Genomic DNA, 21,361 nt, shown 5'->3' with positions numbered 1-21,361 from the left:
ATTTCGAAATCAACGAAAGATGTAGTAAGTAAGTACAAACCACATAGTTCATAATTAAAAATAAGTTTAAGCATCTAAAACCTTTATTTAAAATAAAATTAGAATTATTTGGATATAAGAAGAAGATAAAACAAAATATTCAATAAAATGTTCTATTTTCTTATAAAACAATAATTTTAGAATTATACGTAAATAATTTTTGGCAATGTAAAAGCCAAATAAATTTATTCATTCACACTGTGACACAGTAAACCAGAGTATTTAAATTAATATAATTTACAATATCAAGTGGGCCCATGAATAACTAGAAGTAAGGAAAACTGTAATCCTACAGTTTGGAGGACGCAAATCCAAGGGAAGCCCTCAATGGAATCAGCTATATACAACCTACTCTGAGCCTGAAATTGGTGGAAAGAAAGGTGGTGAGATTATAAAATCTCAGTGAGTAAACAAATATCATTTAAAATATCTAAAGGCTAGTAAAAGAAGACTATTAAAACATTTCATCCAAATATGTTTTTCATAACATAAATATTCATTTCATTTAAAAAACATTAACATGGCTTATGAGTATCTTAAAACTTGGCTAATGCCAAAATCATTATCATACTCAGTTATATGGGATACCTTGGCCGAGGGCTATCCCAACTGAGTCTGTCAAGGCTATTAAAAGTTATGTACGCATAAATCACGTTTTTATTTTAAAAATATAGTCGTTCCTTGACATTGGTCGAGTTTCCCCTCACGTGGTGGTTTGGCGTGAAGTGAACTCTAAAAGTTATACCTCGGGAGTTACCCTACTCACCTCTCTAACCGAGGTAAAATATAAAAGGATTTACTGTGCCCCTCTAATAGGCTAGTCCACAGAAACCCGCCCACTACAGCAAGCTAAACCCACCATACAATAAAATTTTGACAGTATGACAAGGCTAATATAATACTATCCACCTTGCAAGTGTAAAATAGAACAATTTATACAATTCATAAAACACAACCCAGCCAGTCATGCCAACACATTATCATAAACCGTCAATTTAAATCGTAACTTTATAACACCGCAAGTGGTCTCCAATTACTCTATTTTCAAAGTCATCATTGAATTTCAAAACTATTTATAAATCATTTTATTTAAACACATCTTGTTTACAAAACCCAAAAATTAACCATTTAAAATCATTGTCATACAATTTCACCAAACCAAATTAAAACATACTTTAGATAATTAAAATGATGATAAGGTTACTCACTATTTCGGGAGTCAAATTTCTAAAGTACTCCGATTATCGATCCTCGAGTGCAATTTCCTTGCCTTTGTCGGAGGACTCACCACCTTAACACAGTACAAAATCGAGAAACTTATTACATTGGTACTAAATCGAAATTAAACTAATTTAGACTACTAATGCATGATATGGAATGCAAAATGTCCGATTAATCGCTTAAATGTGATATTCGACCTAAGTCACACTATACTCGGCCTAATCAGCTAAAATCTCCAATTTAACTCCAAATCAATTCTTCTCACTTTCTACACTCCAACTATACCTAAATTACCTCAGTGATTGTGAATGAGATTCAATTTATCAGTCCCGGGTCAATAATCATACATGTCTATACGTTGAGCAAAAATTCAGATTTTCACACCAAAATTTCTCATTTAATTTCTAGCCTCACCAAACATCAAATATCACCAAAATATCATGAAATATCATCAATTTCAGCCACAATATCCTCCCTAGAAAATTCAGCCATTGATGGGTGATGGGGAAAATGAATTCTTTTCTTGTTGTTTTGTTTCTAGACATGATAAACTAACTAAAAACACTAATATAACTTGAAATCAAATCAATCCAATATCATTCTCTCTCCATATCCATTTTGACCAGCCATGAATTCACCATGAAAACATGAAATCTAACCACGAAAAATAAGGAGAAATGCTTAAGGAATATAGATTTCAAGTTTAAATTGAGAAATCCTACCTTTTTCACTTGTTTTCCTTGATTTTCCACACTTTTTCTCTTTAAATTCTTCACCTAGGGTTTGTTCTCTTCCTTTTTCCCTTTGTTCTTGGTGTGGTCGAATATGGAGAAGAAGAATGGGATAAATATGGGCTGATTTTTATAGAAAATAATAAAATATCCTTTCTTGACACGTGTCACATGCTTATTAGTCCATTTTTCTTTTCATACTTTAATAATTATGCTTCCATTCTCCACCACATGATTAGTCAAAGGTCAAAATGAGGATAAGAGAAAACCATGTGCTGGACAAGTGTCCTGTGGTGGAAAATTACTGTTTTGCCCCAAGAGTGGTAAAATTACCATTTTACCCCTATACTCCAAAAAATACCAAGATTACAAATTTTTCACTTCTCAGCCTTAAATCATACTCCAATAAGTCATATATGATCAAAATCTTTCAAAAATTTTCCCATTTTGTCCTCGAGTGGCAAAATTACCATTTTGCCCCTAGATAGTGAAATTTTTGGTTTGACTCTAAATTAATCTTCGAACCCCAAATCACCATTTTAAGTCATTCTGAGAATTTAAAATTTTCAATTTCACCCTAAAATCTCCATTTGATCTAGTTCAAGGCTTAAATCAACTTTGTTGTACCTCTAGGTACAATATCGACTTTTGTAAATTTTTCAGGACTCTCCTAGCATGCAAACATGTTATCCATCACATGTATTTCATGACAAGTATTGTATAGAGTCATGCTTGACATCTTCTCCCCCACTTGGATCAACCATATGATCCTTCTTCATAACTGATTTCGACATCCGGTTAAATATTAATATTTTACTATTATTTTATTCTAAAAATTTTATCTTATCTCCTTAGTTCTAAAAATATCTTATTATGCCTCAATTCACATCCGATAAGCTTTATTTGTCACCATATCAAAGTATGGGGCATTTCACAAATACCTTAACCTCTCTAAGTTTTTGCCATAATTCCACAGAGGTCCAAATAAAGAATACCTTGATAAATTATTTTTTATTAATTAATATATAAATTAATAAATTATTAATTTATCGATCAAATAATATCTCGATTAATTAATAAAAATTTATGATCCTAAGGATATTAATTTATAGAGGTTTAATTGTGTTTTTTTTTTGTTTCCTCATGTAATTGGAATTCATAAACATTTTAGTAAAAATATTACCTTTTTATTAATGAAATTTAAAATTTTATATATTTTGTTTAATCTATGTGGGTGTATAGTAATTTTCACGTAATTACTTTCAAAGTAAACCTAACAATTAGAGAAAATATTAAAATTTAAAAAGTTACTATTGAGTATTTTTTATGGATTTTTGAAAAAAATTTTACGATTTAATAATATCCAAAATTTCATAATATTAGAAATGTTAAATTTATTTTCAATGAAAATTTTCCTTTACTAACAAAATTCTACCAATATCAACGAAATTTTTCATTTTCAACAGAAAGCGTTATCAACTTACGTATTATCATTAATAAATTCCATTGACAAAGAGAATTTTTGATAAATTTAGAGTGTTTTTCTGACGAATTATTTATCAGAAAAACTTCTTTTTTCTCGTAGTGTTATTGTGTCAATACACATTATTTACAATTTAGTGCTAATTATGCATGTTTAAGATATTATGTTCCTTGTTTGCTAGAGAATCATGATTTAAGACTTTAAACATCATTGGCTATGCATTAACTAAGGATGTTTATGATTGAATTGTATGTTTAATTAGAAAGTATGATATGATTGATAACATGGTTGGGTAATTTTTGCATTTGATTGATATGAATTGTCATCCTCTAAAAACTTTTTTAATTTTTTTTTTGTTGTAAAGAATAATTAGATAATAGTAAAGACCAAGCTTCATGGCTTGGTATAAAAGGAGGCTAAAGTTCTTTATGTAACGTCCAAGTGTTATGGGAAATGCCTTGTAAATCTATAAAGGGACTTCATCCCTTTTGCATTAATAAAAATGCCCCTACCTCCAATACGCTAAAATTAATCTCACTTAGGGTTTGTCATGAAAGAATATAATCACTCCTTAGACATGATCTTTACAAAATACTCTATCTGATTTTAATAAGTACCCCAAGTTATTGAGAAAAGAAATAGCAAAGGAAATGAAATTAAGATAGCCACTTGCAAAATAAGCAATGCGAATAAACTAAATATTAACATTTTAAAGTATTGCATGAACACAATTAAACAATTGTTCACCAAAAAGGATAAAAAAAATAGAGCATTATTAAGAGCCTGTTTGGCTTAGCTTTTCTCTAACTTAAAAGCTATTATAAAGCTCTTATAAAAAATAATAACTTTTTAAATTAAGCTAAAATTGTTTGGTAAATTTCTTTTTATAAGTTATAATTTTGGTTAAAATTATCATAAAATATTTTTTTTAGAGGATAATATTGTAATTATTTTTAACAGATAAGGATATTTTTAAAATAAAAATTAAAATTCTCTTGCATTTTCAAAAGAATAGAAGAAAAAGCTCCTCACAAGAGCTTTTCCTGAAGCTATTTTTATCAAAATTTTATTTTTTTAAAAAAAGTTACTTTTTTTTAAAAGTTTTTTAAAATTTATGTTTGGCCTGATTTTTACTTTTAAGAGATACATAAATTGAAAAAAAAATCAGGCCAAACAAGCACTAAATAATCAAATAACAATTATGAGAATTGAATAAGGATGGCAATGGATTCACTTTTATTGAATACCCAATTCCCTTAACACGATTTAGATATTCATAGACGAGTATGAGTAAATTTTGGAGAGTTAAAGTAATAATAATCAATACTATTTCAAACTAACTTCAATTTGAAAGTTAGAAAACTCGTTAGTTGAAATAGATTATTTATATGAATAATGAATACAAAAATATTAAATTCTCGTAGTTGCATGACTTCGACCCTTTTGAATTTTCACCCAATTTCTCAAACACCTTACCAACAAATCAAAGTATTGAGAGCTTTTTTTGATTTATTGAAATTGAAAGTTTCGTTTCTTAAACTTCACAAGTGAAGCTAAAAGTTAATTATTAATTTTTTTCATTATTTAACTTAAATAAATATGTGACAACTTTCTAATCCCGCTTGTAAAGTTTAAGAACCCATGACCAATGCATAAAGAAATTCTTTTGAAAACTTTGTATGCACTGTAGATGCTTATTCTTATTTCACAAAATAAAAAAATAATTACGGTCGAATTCAAATCAGACTTTTACAGGAATTTCAAGCTCTTCTAATGCTAAATTTTAATTTTAGAAATTATTTTCATAAGACGAATTTAAACAAAAAAAATCCAGACGTAATTTAAAATTTCATTAATCGAACCTTCTAACTTGAAGTACTCTTCGGCCCCAGGGGAAGGGTGAAGAAGTCGAATATTTAATGGGCTCAATTGTCAGGCCAAAAATGAGTCAATCTTGTGAAATCCCCAAACATATTTGATGCTGGGAACAAATCAAAATCCTGTTCATCTTTTCCCTCTCTCGTCTTTGCCTTGTTTTTCTTTGTCTCTATAAAACCTTCAAATTAAGTATCAAATCATCCGAAAGTTTGCTTCTTTCAGATCAGAATTCATAACCCACTAAGGTAGGCAAGTTGATTTTGATTTTGGGATAACTTTAGGGTTTCGCTTATGCCTGCAAAATTGTTCTTTGATTTTTGAGCCTTTTCAGGGGGGAAAATGTCAGCATACGAAAATGTAATTGGTGGGAAGCTGAAGCTCAAGGGAAAAGCCTTGGATGTTAAGGCTGGTGGAATCAAGAAGAAAAAGAAGCATAGGAAGCATCAAGATCAAATTACTCAAGCTACCCAGAATGACCTCTCTGCTGGTTGGTTTTCTACTTTCCTTTTTCTTGGAAACCCTCATTTTTCAATTTTCCTAATTTAATTACTAATATTTAACTTAATTTTATCTGATGGGTTTTTTTCTTTTCTTTTTTTTTTTTTTTGGGTTTCATGTGGTGATTTCTAATTATATAACAACTTTTTCTTTGCTTTACTTCAATATATGTTGCACTCTCTTTGTTGAAATGATGAAGGAAAAGCCCACTTCTCAAAAATTCTTTGTGTTTGAGCTTTAGTTCCGGGCTACTACTTGTACGACCATAAATGGCGATGGAGAGATTGGCTAAATGGCTTTTTATACAGTACATTAACTGAGCCCCAAATCTGTGTGGCTGCATCCATTTATTTTTTGGTTCTTCTACTTGACTAGTTTAGTCATTCTGTTATTTATACACTGTTAAGTATTTGGTTCAACCTGCTTCAGTCTGCCCATTGTTTAGTGCATCATAATTGTGTCATAGACCTCATGATTTTGGGCGGTCCCTGATGCAGTTGGAAGCGCAGAAGTATCTGTTGATCCCACTGAAGAAGATATCAATGATGCTGACAAGTCAAGTGGGGAGGGGAAGGCTCCTCATTATGATGATCATCTCACACCGGCAGAGAGACGATACATTGAGCAGAGGGAGGAACTTGATGTGCACAGGTTGGCCAAGGAAGCTAATAAATCTCACCGTGACAGAATTCAAGACTTCAACCAGTATCTGGCAAACATGAGTGAGCATTATGACATTCCTAAAGTTGGCCCTGGTTAATTCCCGCAACATCAAGGAGATCACCTCAGTGTTTCCCATTGGGACTTCTATGTGTTAGGTACCAAAGTAAAATTGCTTTGAACAACAGAGTAACTGCTTTGTTTTATGGAGTTTGTTGATGGCGTATCACAGATTATGCTTTTAATTTGAAGCTCTGCTATATTCGAACATTGTCACAACTTATTGAGAAACATCCTTTATAGTGGCTAGGTATTTGATGAGTGCTTCCTCTCTGTACCTGTTTTGACTGACCAGTTGCTCTGTTCCTCGTCATAGGATGAACTGATGCACTAAATTCCTAAAAAAAATTGAAGGCAAGACATCAGAGGTATTAGTAACATTGTTATTTCTGAAGGTTTGAAAATGTTGGATGGCAAATTCTAAATGGAGCTGATGGACATCAACTTTATTTCATCTGAATATTTAGTTGATACCCAGATTTTAAATGTTCCATTTTTGGATCCGCATAGCTTTCTCTTTCCATTAATTTTTTCAAGCAGTACTGTTGATCAATACTTATTACTGGCATCAAATGAAGAATTTTTTTCCCACGAGGGAATCTGTAAAGTAAGAAGTGACTTGATAGCAGATTTGAGAATCTATACTGCTAGTTAAGGCCTGACTTTTATGAAACTAGGTCATGTTATGGTAACTTGATATGATGAATCTAGTTACAATATTAATTCTGCAATAATATTGTGATGGGTAATTAATTTCGTAAAGTTTCATGAAATTTCTGGTGCAAAACATTCATTGGAATAGCAATTACATAGCATATAACTCTTATCATTGTTTACTGGTTGTCAACGGTACTTTCGTACTAAATTATTATAGGGAAGGAGAGAACAACTAACGAGAGAACTTAAGAGTCTGCAAGCTGGACCTTTAGAGACCTCATTTTAGCTTCCACCTGATCAAAAGCATAGCCTGGATTGGTTGCAATTATCCGATGGGTCTTTTGATCTACAGTAATCATTCTTGTTTGAATTTCAGGAATGATATTCTCAAATTCTTGTTCGAATTTCAAGAATAATATTCTAAAGATTGAGGAGGTTTAAATATGGTTAATTATTGATTTTTCGATTGGTTTAGTTATGAATTTTGGATTAAAAAACCAATAAAAATAGCTAAATAAATTACTCTTCTTAACTGATTAATATGAAAATAATAAAAAAAATCAAATGGATTAATGCTCACCCTTGCATCCTATTATCTCCATCACACACCTGCATCATGCTCATTTTTTTGGCTGTTTCGGATGAGCTCTTTCTTTGCAAAAGGTTTCGAATAACAAGTTACAGCTTAGATTGAGATTTCATAATGGTGATTAATTGTGATGAAGTTAGTTACTTTCCTACTGCTTGGGTATTGCTCTACTAAGTGGTGCTGGAGGGGAGGAAAATAGTGTGGCTCACATAATGAGGATTGGTTAATGTGAAACTATTGAAAACTATCTAAAACTATCTTGGATGAAACTCTTCGAGACTTCCACAAGGCCCAGTCTGACAAAGCAAGTCTCTGCAGCCAAAACGGAGTCAGTTGGGAGATTAGTCTGTCTTAGAAATGTCAGGACCTTGGGGAAGAAGGAATGGAAATGTCAAGGTGAAAAGTAGACCTCTGAAATGGTCAGTAAAACACCATATAAATCTCACTAGGCATCTCATTGAGGAACGCAGGCTTTGTAGGCTTAATCCTCCTTCACCAAAAACACAATCCTAAGAACCTTTTATCGACAAAAGGGTTGGCAATTACACCTTTTCTTTTTGTTTTTTATCTACCATCTTCTCAACCAACCGCTTATTACAACTTCACATTTCACTAATATGTCGTCCCACCAGAAAGTGATCAAAGCTAGGAGCCTTCTATCCACAGCAGCCTCCATAGCAGCCACGGCAATGCTCATTCGGACCATCGCCAATGATTTCATTCCAGCTGATGTCCAAAACTACTTCTCTGTCAGTTTACAGAATCTGTCTCGCCATTTCTCCTCTCAGCTGACAATTGTTATAGAAGAGTTCAGAGGATTATCCGTAAACCAAGTGTTTGAAGCTGCTGATGTATACTTAGGCAGCAAAACAACCCCTTCAATTCAAAGACTTAAGGTGGGCAAAAGTGAGAAGGAAAACAAGTTAGCTCTATCCATGGATAGAGGTGAAGTACTGGTTGAAGTTTATGAAAATGTGGAGATGAAGTGGAAATTGTTTGTGCGAGAGTTGAATCAGTACGCTTTCGGAACCCAAACCAGGGTGATCTTAATGGATCTCTGCGGTCACAAGTTAGACACTATGAGCTAAGTTTTCACAGGAAAAACAAAGATGTAGTGCTGAATTCGTACTTGCCATACATTTTGCAAAGAGCAAAGATGATGAGAGAAGAGAATAAAGCAGCAAATATCCACACGGTTTGTTATGGAAGGTGGGATGAGAATGAGACCAAACTTAAGCACCCAATGACATTCAAGACACTCGCTATGGATTCGGAGCTGAAAAAGGCAGTGATGGAGGATCTGGAAAACTTTATCAAAGGGGAACAATACTACAAAAGAGTTGGGAAAGCTTGGAAACGTGGGTACTTGCTGTATGGTCCTCCAGGGACAGGCAAGTCAAGCTTGATAGCTGCAATGGCTAATCACCTGAAATACAACATCTACGACTTGGACCTGACTGCTATCCAAACCAACTCCGATCTTCGATTTTTGTTGCTTGCCATGCCTAGCCGATCAATACTAGTGGTTGAGGATATTGAATGCTCTATCGAGCTAGAAAATCGAGAATCTGAGAATGAACCTCGGAGACGGAGATTCAACGGAGGTGACAATCAGGTGACACTGTCGGGACTTCTGAATTTCATTGATGGCCTCTGGTCATGCTGTGGTGAAGAACGCATCATTATTTTTACAACCAATCATAAAGAACGATTAGACCCAGCTTTGCTGAGACCTGGTCGTATGGACATGCACATTCACATGTCATACTGCAATGCTTCTGTGTTTAAGCAACTCGCCTTTAACTATCTGGGGATTTGCGATCACCAACTTTTCCAACAGCTCGAGAAGCTCTTGGAGGAGGTGGATGTCACTCCTGCAGAAGTTGCTGGGGAGTTGATGAAGAACTCCAATAGAGAGGCTGCCTTTCATGGCTTAGTCAAATTCCTATATGAAAAGATTAGTGAACGAGATACGAAGCAAGAAAATGGTAACAAGAATGAACAAGAAGACGAATGAAGGTGTATTATAAAAGGGTAACCAGTATATTGAAATCAGTGGAGATTTTCTGCCTGTGTCGGCATTCATATTCTTTTGTAGCTTCAGGAGCACAATGTAATCTACAAAACATATATAGCGCTTTCAATATTCCTGGGAGCTCTGAATGTTTTTTCAAAGTCAACTGTTGATGCCAATCAAAGATGAGGAAATTGTGAGAGAAGGACCTCTAAGGTGATTTCAGAAAAAACCACTCATATAAAGTTATCTGTTTCTACTCAAAAATAAACATGAGTAGACCAAAATGCCATTAAAAATATCGTTTCAAATAAATGCTCAACTGTTTGAGCTATCTGCCTCTTGCCAGAGAGAAAATGAAAAACATTAAAAATAAATGCGCACAACTGTTTGGGCTCGGTCATCTTTCTCTGTCTCAACTCTAGCAAGTCTCTGTTGAGCACCATATTGTCAGCTCTCTCAGATCTCTGAACTGTATGAGCTCTGTCAACTCTCTGTTGAGCACCATCGTCATCGGGCTGTGGTTTATCTTTCGGCATCTGGCCACATTGTCGTAGATTAACACACCCTATAGCAGAGATGATATCAAGGTACCTGTTATTGGGTTTATTTCTGCAACACACTTAAATTTCTGAAACATTTGGTGTAAATGATAAGATGGATTAGAAACATTGCCCAAAGTTGTTACACGCCATGCATCTATAACATGAGTGAAGAGTTATTTTAGCGTGTCACGACTGTTACTGGCGTGTTGTGGGTTAACTAGTTATTTGGGTTGTTAGCGTGTCACGGCTGTTCCTGGGGTGTGGTGGGCTAACTGAATTTATTGGTTTTTGGCGTGTCATGGCTGCTCCTAGTGTGTCGTGGGTTAACTGGTTTTTTGGGTTTTTAGCGTGTCACGGATGTTGGTGTAACCAGTCAGTAATTACAGTGATTAGCGTGTCACGACAGTGATGCATGACGTGTCACAACAGTGAAGCATGGCGTGTAACGATACTGATGCATGGAGTGTCACGACATTTGACTTGATATGCATGGCGTGTTACAACATTTTACATCATTTGCATGGCGTGTAACAACACGACTGATAAATTTTTGATCACGGCATGTATTGTGTAAAATGATTGACAATTTTTTTTTTCAAAATTTCAGTGGGGTTCCAATTGTGCGACTTGTGATAAGACACAATGGTCAGTGGGTGAATGGCATTTACAAGGGTGGTGAGTCACAAATGCGGGGGGTTAGGAGTGATTTGTCGTTTGTGGGCTTGATGAAGCTAGTTGAAGATGTTGTTGGGGTAAACTCAGAAATTGACGAGATTGAGTTACATGCATTGATTAGTACACCCAGAGAGCTATCACGGGCAATTATCAAGGACGATGAGGATGTTGCATTAATTTTGCTAGAACAGAGGAATGTTCCGGCTGTGTATGTTAGCATTAAGGGACGCCAAACAAATGTTATGTCACATGGAGAAGTTGGACAACATGGTAATCAGCTCAATCAAAATGAGATTTACAATGCTTCACATATACCACAGCATTCGGTCCGTAACCCACAACAATGGCAATTGAGGTATGCACAAGAGTTTGTGCAACCCAGTAGACAGACGACATTCACAGAATAGTTGACTGCACAATTTCGATCAGGATGTGCATCAAACCAATTTCTTGCTTCTCTTGAACAAATGCAACAATTGGGTGAAACTGTAGAGTGTGAAATGCCATTATCAAATGAGAATACGACAGTTGAGGACAACAATGTGAGGTTGGAGGTTGACACTGCGACGCTAGAGTATAATACTGCATTTGATGAGGGAAATGAGGATTTGTTCGTTGTCGGTGAAGATAGATTTGATCACACTTTAGATGATGGGCTTGAACAATCGTAAGATGACAGTTCAGACGATGATTGCCTTTATGACAGTGACATTCGAATTTGCAATAATGTTGAAGGTGAAACGGAGCCTGTTGGAGGTGTTGATGTAGGAGATGTTCAATGTGATGACCCCATATACAATAACCCCATCGCTAGTGAGAACGGGTATCGTTCCCTTGATACATTGCTCAATGACAGTGATCAGGAAAGGGGAAATGCAAGGATATCTCGTACGTGGGCAATTGCAGGTGTAGAAAGGTTCTCTTTCCAAACAATTACCACTGAGGAGTCAACATGTGCCAAAGATCGCTTATACAAAGGAAGAATGTTTTCGTCGAAGGCTGAGTTGAAACGAGCTTTGAACATGTTGGTTATAAAAGAGAAGTTTGCGATAAGAGTAAAAAGGTCATGTAAAGCTCGTTATGAGGTTGGTTGTAAGGACAAGACATGCAAGTTCAATGTTCGTGCAACGAAGTTACTTGATAGAGGAGAATATTAGAAAGTTCGGACATTCCACAAAGTACACACCTATACCGTTGATGGTCTGCAAAGGCGGTTTCCAACTACGAGTGTGAAGATGATTGGTGAACTTGTGTCACACAAGATTCAGGCTAATGGAGTAGCATTGAGACCTAAAGACATAATTTGTGAGATGAGGGTTTAGTGAGAATTGGAATGCTTGTATGGTAAGGCTTGGCAAGCGAAAGAGCATGTGGAGAGGCTTGTTTTCGATCCACCGGATGAGTCATTTCAATTAATACCATCGTATTTTTATATGTTGGAACAAGAAAATCCTGGCACAGTGACTGCAGTGGCTACTGATGAGGAAGAGAGATTCAAATATTATTTCTGGTCATACGGGGCTTGTATTCGGGGGTTTAGGGATGTAATGCGTCCTACGGTTGCAATTGATACGACACATCTGAAAGGCAGGTCCAAGGGTGTTCTGTTTGTCGCTGTATGCAAAGATGCGAACGAGTGCTTATATCCAGTTGCGTTTGGCATCGGCCATGTTGAGGACGAAGACTCGTGGACGTGGTTTCTTAGCAAGCTGCGTGATGCGGTTGGTTGTCCTAAAAACGCTATGTTCATTTCTGATCAGCATCTCAGCATTAAGAAAGTAATCCAAAATGCATACCCAGAAGCGCACCATGGTCTATGCGATTACCACTTGAAAAAAAAAACTTTAAAAACAAGTTCAAGCACGACGATGTTTGTATGTTTTTCACCCTTGCTCGAGATTGCTATAAGGTGGTCGATTTCAACAGACATATGAACCAGATATAGCAGATTCACCTGAGAGCCCACGCGGACCTTATGAGAATAGGGCCTGAGAAATGGGCACGTGCATGTTCACTGGCAAGGCGATACCAAATGATGACATCCAACATTGCGGAATGTGTTAACTCATGCTTGAAGCATGCAAGACAAATGCCAATCACTGTTTTGATCGAGTTCATCAAAGACATGTTCTAGCGTTGGTTCCATGAACGGTACGAGGAGGCCGTCAAGGTGACCACGCCCCTCAGCCCTTGGGTTGCCAGGCAGTTAAGTAAAAGGTTCAATGATGCACATCGCTTTCTAGTTAAGCCTTTCAATCGAGTGGAGTTCGAAGTTAAAGATGGGAAGATGGATGGACTTGTAAACCTGTCCAGGAAGACGTGTTCATGTTGTGAGTTCCAAACAGATTTACTGCCATGCAACCATGCCATTGCAGCAATAAGGTCAGAATATCTTTATTTCTTATTTGAACCGTAATTGACATAGCATTTACATTGTGCTTGAAGATTGAGTTTTTAGTGTTTTTCAATAAATGCAATCGTGAAGCCATTGAATTCTGCGCTGACTACTACAAGACAACCATTTTCGTGGAGGGTTATTTAAGATCCATTAGGCCGGTAGGGCATCCTAGTGAGTGGGACATCCCCCCTCATGTGAAACAAATTGTCGTCTTACCCCCACCTTGGCGAGGCCAAGTAGGAAGACCTAGGAGGAGAAGGATTCCATCAGTTGGTGAAGGCAGTCGAGCACGGAGATGTTCGCAATGCAAGAGGTACGGGCATAACAGACAGAACTGCCCATACCCATTTGCAATTCCATCCACAAATCCGGCACCATCTCCAAGTCAATCGGTGACTGCACGACTGCGCCGACCCAAAGCATGTTCAAGTTGCAGACAAACCGGTCACACATGCAACAACTGTCCAATACGAAGGACAATGTCTGAAAATGTAGGCTGTGTTGTGAATGAAGACAGCCTGACCGCCTAACTAAATGTGTTTGAAAATTGTAGTTGAATTCGTTTTGCTTTATGGATTTGTCTGCTCGGTCATTCTATGAGGCACTTTTAGTTACGAACTTTGTTGCCAAACATTTCAAGCAGATAAGCATGTCAAGGCCTCTGTCTGATCAAGATCGTGTTAAAGTACATTCTTACATTATTTGTAAAAATGTTTCTGATTACAATCTCCATCAGACAGGAGCCATGTATTTGCTTATTTACATGAAATGTTTGGCAACAAAGTCCGTAACTAAAAGGGCCTCATAGAATTACCGAGCAGACAAAATGTCAAGATCCTCATACTATATGCGTTGGATCTGCAAAACATGGGACAGATGCACCAGTGAGTTAAGCCATAATGTGCAACAAGGTATACAGAAGAAATAAATAAGGAATAAATGTGAGACACGCCATGCATAACAAGTTAAATGTTGTGACATGCCGTGCATATCAAACAAAATATTGTAACACGCCATTTGTAACAAGAAAAATGAAATGACACCCATGCATAACAAGTAAAATGTTGTGACACGCCATGCATAACAAGATAAATTGGGTGACACGCCAAGGATAACAAGCAAATGTTCTGACACGCCATGCATAACAAGTAAAAGGTTGTGACACGCCAAGGATAACAAGCAAAATGTTTTGACACGCCATGCATAACAATTAAATTGTTTTGACCCGCCATGCATAACAAGTTCTGGTGTGTAAATTTAGACGTACGATTTTATAATGGTAGGATAGAATTTTGGCCTGGAAACAACTGGAAAAATAAGGGAGGATGGATACAGAAAAATTTCATCCTAGAAGCAATTAGATGGATGGAAAAATCTATATATTCAATGTTAATCAATGTAATGTTGGGTTGGTGCAGCCGGTGTGCCTGGAAGAGAAAGACGACGAACCTGGAAATTAATTAATGCCAACCTGGGGTGACACGCGACGGCCCAATTCTTATGACACGCCGACTGGAAGTAGATTAATGGCGTCACACGCTGAGTATCTGGAGATTTATAGAGTGACACGCCATGGCCCAATTGTTCTGACACGCTGAGTGGAAGCAGATTTATCGGCTGACACGTCGAGTGTTAGTGGATTTACGGCGTCACACGTTGACTTATTGCAGAATTTTGGGGTGACACGCTGAGCGCAAGCAGATGTATGTTGGGACACGCTGAGTGGTATCATGTTTAAGGCGTCACACGCTGACTTCTTCCGATTGTGTATCAAATTAAATATATTGTATATAGAAAAGGAAAAAAATTATTGGTATCAAATTAATTGTGTATAGGCAAAAAAATTAATTGTGTATCAAATAATTGTACAAAGTATATTGTGTATACAGAAAGAATTATATCTGTTTACAATGAATTGTATACAATCAAAAGTGTATACAAAAAATGTGTATAAAATGAATTGTATAAAAAAATTTATGTGTACCAAAAAAAATTGTACAAACAAGAGCCTATATGTTCAGGGTTCGCTCTCACAACTGTTGGAAAAAATTTCCAGAGCATATTGCCGACGCATTTTTGCAATCATATTCTGCTTGATTTCGATCTTTTCTGATTGCAAAATATGCTCGATGTACCCTATCATGAACATACCGCAGCTGACACTATCATTCTGCCTATGCACTTTAGCTTTTGGTAAATGAATATCCAATGGCATCGGCGTCAAATCCTATTTCTTCCTACGTATGTTGTTGAAATAACCGGCTTGGTGGCAGATGAATGGCATCATTGTCGTCAAGGGTGTCATCTGACCCGCATGAACTCCGTTAGCCTTAGCATCCAAAGTTCTTGCTGAGTCCACGACCTTGATTGTCCACCTCACCAAGTTGATCTTCGCAACCACCCAATGCCCACCAACGTTGCAAGGCACGAGGATGAAATCAACATCTTCCCATTTTTTGGCGTACGTTGGCCTTTCACCCTCCACATAGCCCCGCAACTCATCTGGAATTTGCATTTTGGCTCAGGCATTTTCTGTTGGAAATTCGATGTGTAGCATACGGATGGTGTCCTGTGAAACATGTAAACATTAGCTTACACTTCATGCAATCAAAAACTTAGTATTTATAGAATTGAACAATTTTCAAATAAACTTACGAAGAATATCGTGTCAACCATGCATGCACGAGTAGTGTACAGCTTCGACTTCGGCCCTGTCATTTCCTTGTAGAGTAGGCTGAGGCATGCGTCGATATGTTCACTTGTCATTTCCTCATTGGGATCCTTTAAGGTTATGAAAAAGTCAGCCCCTTGATCCCCTAAGATACCGACGTTACGCCTGCATATGTAACATAATTAATTTCATAAGTCTTGGTGGATAACTATTTCATTAAAAAACAATATTTACAATTTTATTTACGAGCTTACCTCGTGGACTCTTCTTTCTTGAAAGCTTCGTAGTCTTCTACGATTTTATCCCTCACATCTCGACGGGTCACTAAGGGGTCGATGAATGGGCATGCCATGTATTTGCTCGTCATTTTCAGCCGTGCCCACTCAGTTGAGTTTGAAATTTCTACTGCACCATGATGGACAGCAGATGACTCTAGTGACGACAACCGTATCTCAACTGCATCAGGAGTGCTCTCACGATAAAGAACGATAGTTCCTGCTGCTTCATCGATGAATGCATCAGCCTGAGGAAGATGCTCTCCTTCAGCATCATCTGACTGAAAGGTGACATCCACTGCCACAGCTTCTTCGACGACGTCATCTACATGAGTTTCGTGCTCTCCATCAGCACCAAGAACGTCATCGTCAATGTCAACACCAGGTTCATGATGTTGTCCATCATCAGCATCATCGTGCTCCAGACCAGCGCCGTGAGATGGACCGCCCTACAAAATTGGAAAAACCGTTAGTTAGCTTATAAAATACCACAACCCATAAACAGTAAAATGTTGTGACATGCAGTGCATACCAAGTAAAATGTTGTCACACGCCATGCAAAACAAGTAAAATGTCATGACACGCCATGCATAATAAGATAAACTTGGTGACACGCCAAGGATAATGAGGAAAATGTTGTGACACACCATGCATAACAAGATAAACTTGGTGACATGCTAAGGATAACAAGGAAAATGTTGTGAGACACCATGGAAAACAATTAAAATGTTATGACACGCCATGCATAACAAGATAAACTTGGTGACACGCCAAGGAAAACAAGCAAAATGTTCTGACACGCCATGCATATCAAAATCAAACGTTGTGACACGCCATGAATAACATATATAATGTTGTGACACGCTAAAGCTGACATGGCAACAACTAACTATAATAAAAATGTCCTGACCCGCTAATGACCAAAAACTAGTTAAACCACTACCACTTAACCCCAAAAGCCATTAAAACCATCAAGAAAATAAAGTCTAAACAGTTGCTAAACTTAAACCATCAAAATACAAGCGAAGATAGAATAACGTACTTGTGATTTAAGGCCGTCAAGAATCCGACCAACGATACGATCCTCAATCGTCTGCATTGCTACAATCAATGACTGAATTGAAGCCTTCAGCTCCAACATATCTTTTTCATGCTTGCGCATGATCCGTCGGAGCTAGCGGATTGTGACTGCTCCGTCATTGACTGTTCTCGACTGGGTCAACTACAATAACATATATAATTATGTTATTCAATAATCATATATGGAATTGTTGAACATTAACCGTTACAACTTTAATATCCTAACCAGCGGCTCGTTAGCAGTCTGCGGTGGAGCTAGACTGATTGGTGCTTCAGGACCTGTTGTCGCTTTCGCATCTGCAATTACATATTTAATTGTGTTATTCAATAATCATGTATGAAATTGTTGAACATTAACTGTTACAACTTTAATATCCTTACCGCCGGCTCGTTAGCAGTCTACGGTGGAGCCGGACCGATCGGTGCTTCAAGACCTGTCATCGCTTCCGCAAACTGCAATTACATATATAACTGTGTTATTCAATAATCATGTTTGGAATTGTTGAACATTAACCGTTACAACTTTAATATTCTTATCGTCGGCTCGTTAGCTGTCTGCGGTTGGGCTAGACCGATCGGTGCTTGAAGACTTGTCCTCGCTTTCGTAAACTATAATTACATAAATTACTCTATTACTCGATAAACATATGTGGGAATGTAAATCGTTAGAATCGATCTTACAGACAGGTCGTTTCCACTCTGTATCTGAGGAAGATCGGTGGGTGGTTTTGAAGCTGCCTACCCATGGTCCAACTGTAAACACAGAAATGTTATTCGATAATCACAAATGGAATTAGAGAACACAAAACCGTTACAATTGTCCTTATCGGCTATTCACTGCCTTGACCATGGTCGTCCCCTTCATCCATCATCTCATCAACTAAAGTAACGGCGGTGCGTATCCGCTTCGTGCCACTAGAGGCTCTTTTCTCCTTCAAGCTTATCCTTTTTTACCTCGCACCTAAGCCCCAATCCGACCGATCCTCCATGTGCCCTATTGGTACGTACTCGTTGCCTTCTGATAACGGGATATCAAGGTCCACAAAATACTCCTGGAGGGCCTCATCTGCGGTGGGTTCCAACGTCTCCAGTGCCCACAACTACAAATAAACAAATAAAATGTTGTCATTATCGAATAGGAAAAATTATTTTACAAATATAACGCCAAAATTAGCAGCTGTTCACTCACTTGGTCAGATGACTCTAACTTCTGAATTGTCTTGTAGAAGTCTTTTGGCTTCTGATTGCAATCCCATCTGCACATTCGTCGGTGGACGTTGTCCTTCGAACCAGAGGGGGCAACTATTTTTTTGAGGACCGGAATTGCCTCCATTGCTCAGAACTGCATGTCAAATATAACCATTATCAAACCGTCAATCATAAACGACTGCACCCATAAATTTTTTGTTCGAAAGGAAACTGAAAAATGTTATGTTTTAGTACCTGTATCACCCATGCGAATCCGTAAATGTTGTAGCATAATCGAGTTTCCTTTGTCACGCTTAAGTCAAGAACTTCAAACCCCTTCAAAAGGTAGTCCAAGGTCAGTTTCCAAACATAGTGCCCCCATGGGAAGACATTCCAAGCGTCGATGTCCTCCACCAATGACAGTAACCAAGGCGTCACCCGTCTATGGTAGTCTTGACCAAATAAAATGTTATTCGCGATCAAGACAAGTACCATCTTGGTCGCGTCTCTTGGTCGCTGAAAGTTGCCCCCGCGGAAGGTATCAAGCAAAGCCTGCAGCTTAACGTTGTCCTACCCGTTCCAGTATCTTGCATGAATTCCATCCGCAGTAACCTCGTACGGTCGTCTGAACACATCGGGCATTGGACCAAACTTCAGCCCGGTGATGAGGCAGAACTCTTGCTTTGATAGTCGCGCCTTGCTCTTGCCAATGGCAAACCATAGCTTGTGGTCCATTGACTGCCTCTTAGTGATCCGGCGAATCATGATGCTGTGCAAGAGACCGGCGTAAAAATACCCCTATCGATATACGTCCAGGAGCATTCCGAAGCAGGTACGCTTAACTGGATTGTACTCCCCCTTTTGTTGGAGAGTCTTTGTGATGTAATGCAGTTGCGACCACTTACAATGAGTGTTAATTACAACGTTGAACGCCCACTTCTCCCTCGACACGATCAGCAAACTGTCAAGATCCTCATACTGTCTGCGCTGGATCTGCAAAATATGGCACACATACACTAGTGAGTTAAGCAGTCATGTGCAACAAGGTACACTGAACACGTAAATAAGGAATAAATGTTGTGACATGCCATGCATTGCAATCTAAATGTTGTGACACGCCATGCATAACAAGTAAAATGTTGTGACACGCCATGCATATCAAGTTAAATGTTGTCAAACGCCATGCATATCAAGTTAAATGTTGTCAAACGCCATGCATAACAAGTAAAATTCTGTGACACGACATGCATATCAAGTAAAATGCTGTCAAACGCCATGCATAATAAGTCAAATGCTGTCAAATGCCATGCATAACAAGTAAAATTCTGTGTCACGACATGCATATCAAGTAAAATGCTATCAAACGCGATGCATAAGAAGTAAAATGATGTCAAACGCCATGCATAACAAGTAAAATTCTGTGACATGACATGCATATCAAGTAAAATGCTGTCAAACGCCATGCATAACAAGTAAAATGCTGTCAAACGCTATGCATAACAAGTAAAATGCTGTGACACGACATGCATATCAAGTAAAATGCTGTCACACGCCATGCATATCAAATAAAATGTTGTCACACGCTAATAACTAACTACAATAACAATGGCGTCACACGGTAAATACCCAAAACCACTAAAACAATTGCGGCTTAACCACAACAACCATCAAACCAGCAAGATAACATAGTCTAAACATTTGCAAAACAAAACAAAAAACCTGAACATATCAAACAAACCCAGGAAAAAACCAAAAAATTAACGAACACAAGAATGTTGCGAATTTGAGACTCACTGACCTCTTCATTCATGGCCGACATTTTTGTTGGTGCTGTGGTTTCGTTCTGCTTGCAAAGAGCCTTCTTGAACACTCCGGTACCGACGGGAATGAGAAATGACTCACATAGACGTTACGAATTCTGAATAATAACTATTTAAAATGAAAAATGGCCTTCTAATATTCTTATTTATTCTGAAAAAGGGAAATTAATACAGTGAAAGTACAAAGGATTACCACGTTAACTGTCTTTTTTTTTTCTCTCTCTATTTCAAACCATGACGTGTCAATTGCTCAAGCACTGCCGTGTCACGCACTTTAAAGCATGACCAGGGCGTGTCAGCTTTTCAAGCAATGCCGTGTCACACACTCTAAACATGACCATGGCGTGTCACCAACTCTTAACTCTGGCGTCTCACAGATTCCCTCCATGGCGTGTCACCAACTCTTAACTCTAGCGTCTCACAGATTCAATCCGTGGCGTCTCACCAACCCTGAAAGCTGACGTGTCACAGATTCCCTCCATGCCGTGTCACCAACTCTTAATCTGACGTGTCACAGATTCCCTCCATGGTGTCTCACCAACCCTGAACGCTGTCGTGTCACACATTCCCACCATGGTGTGTCACCAACTCTTAACTCTGGCGTCTCACAGATTCCCTCCATGGCGTCTCACCAACTCTGAGCGATACCGTGTCACACACTCCCAACATGACGTTTCACAAACTCTAAACCATGCCCTACGACAGCCATCTAACATATGGCCTGCTATAGCAGGACCATTACCTGCTTTGGATTCACATCTTTCTCCTTTCAATTCACCACCGTATCAAGGATTTTTGGTTTCACATCATTAGCCAAGCTTTCCATTCATGACGACCTATTCCTCGTTCGATTTATTATCTCTTTTCTCCTATTATCTG

The 21,361-nt window shown here is 37.7% G+C and overlaps 2 protein-coding genes and 1 long non-coding RNA gene across 4 annotated transcripts; 2 read left to right on the top strand and 1 right to left on the bottom strand.

Annotated features, from left to right (window-relative positions):
• On the bottom strand, window positions 202–2,023 carry LOC108662536. The gene is made up of 3 exons (XR_001928419.1): window positions 1,983–2,023; window positions 1,248–1,330; window positions 202–398 (listed from the first exon to the last, which is right to left on the bottom strand). It is a non-coding gene; the product is annotated as an uncharacterized LOC108662536 (long non-coding RNA).
• On the top strand, window positions 5,281–7,019 carry LOC18595599 (protein FAM32A). Of its 2 annotated transcripts, none has more exons than XM_007023627.2 (3): window positions 5,281–5,597; window positions 5,684–5,839; window positions 6,348–7,019. In XM_007023627.2, the coding sequence occupies exons 2-3, from the start codon at window positions 5,692–5,694 to the stop codon at window positions 6,608–6,610; spliced, it is 411 nt and encodes a 136-aa protein (XP_007023689.1). In that variant the 5' UTR covers window positions 5,281–5,597; window positions 5,684–5,691; the 3' UTR covers window positions 6,611–7,019. The 2 variants fall into 2 exon arrangements, with proteins under 2 accessions (XP_007023689.1, XP_017977994.1); XM_018122505.1 differs by having other exon boundaries at window positions 5,369–5,597; window positions 5,675–5,839.
• Window positions 8,434–9,833, top strand: LOC18595598 (protein HYPER-SENSITIVITY-RELATED 4). The gene is given in 2 exon segments (XM_018122774.1): window positions 8,434–8,806; window positions 8,809–9,833. Coding segments are annotated over 2 exon segments (1,398 nt in total).

The sequence above is a fragment of the Theobroma cacao genome, chromosome 6, assembly GCF_000208745.1.
Source record: "Theobroma cacao cultivar B97-61/B2 chromosome 6, Criollo_cocoa_genome_V2, whole genome shotgun sequence".
Taxonomy (NCBI): domain Eukaryota; kingdom Viridiplantae; phylum Streptophyta; class Magnoliopsida; order Malvales; family Malvaceae; genus Theobroma; species Theobroma cacao.
Note: the sequence above shows the minus strand (reverse complement) of the source record. Positions and strands in the feature narration are given on the sequence as shown.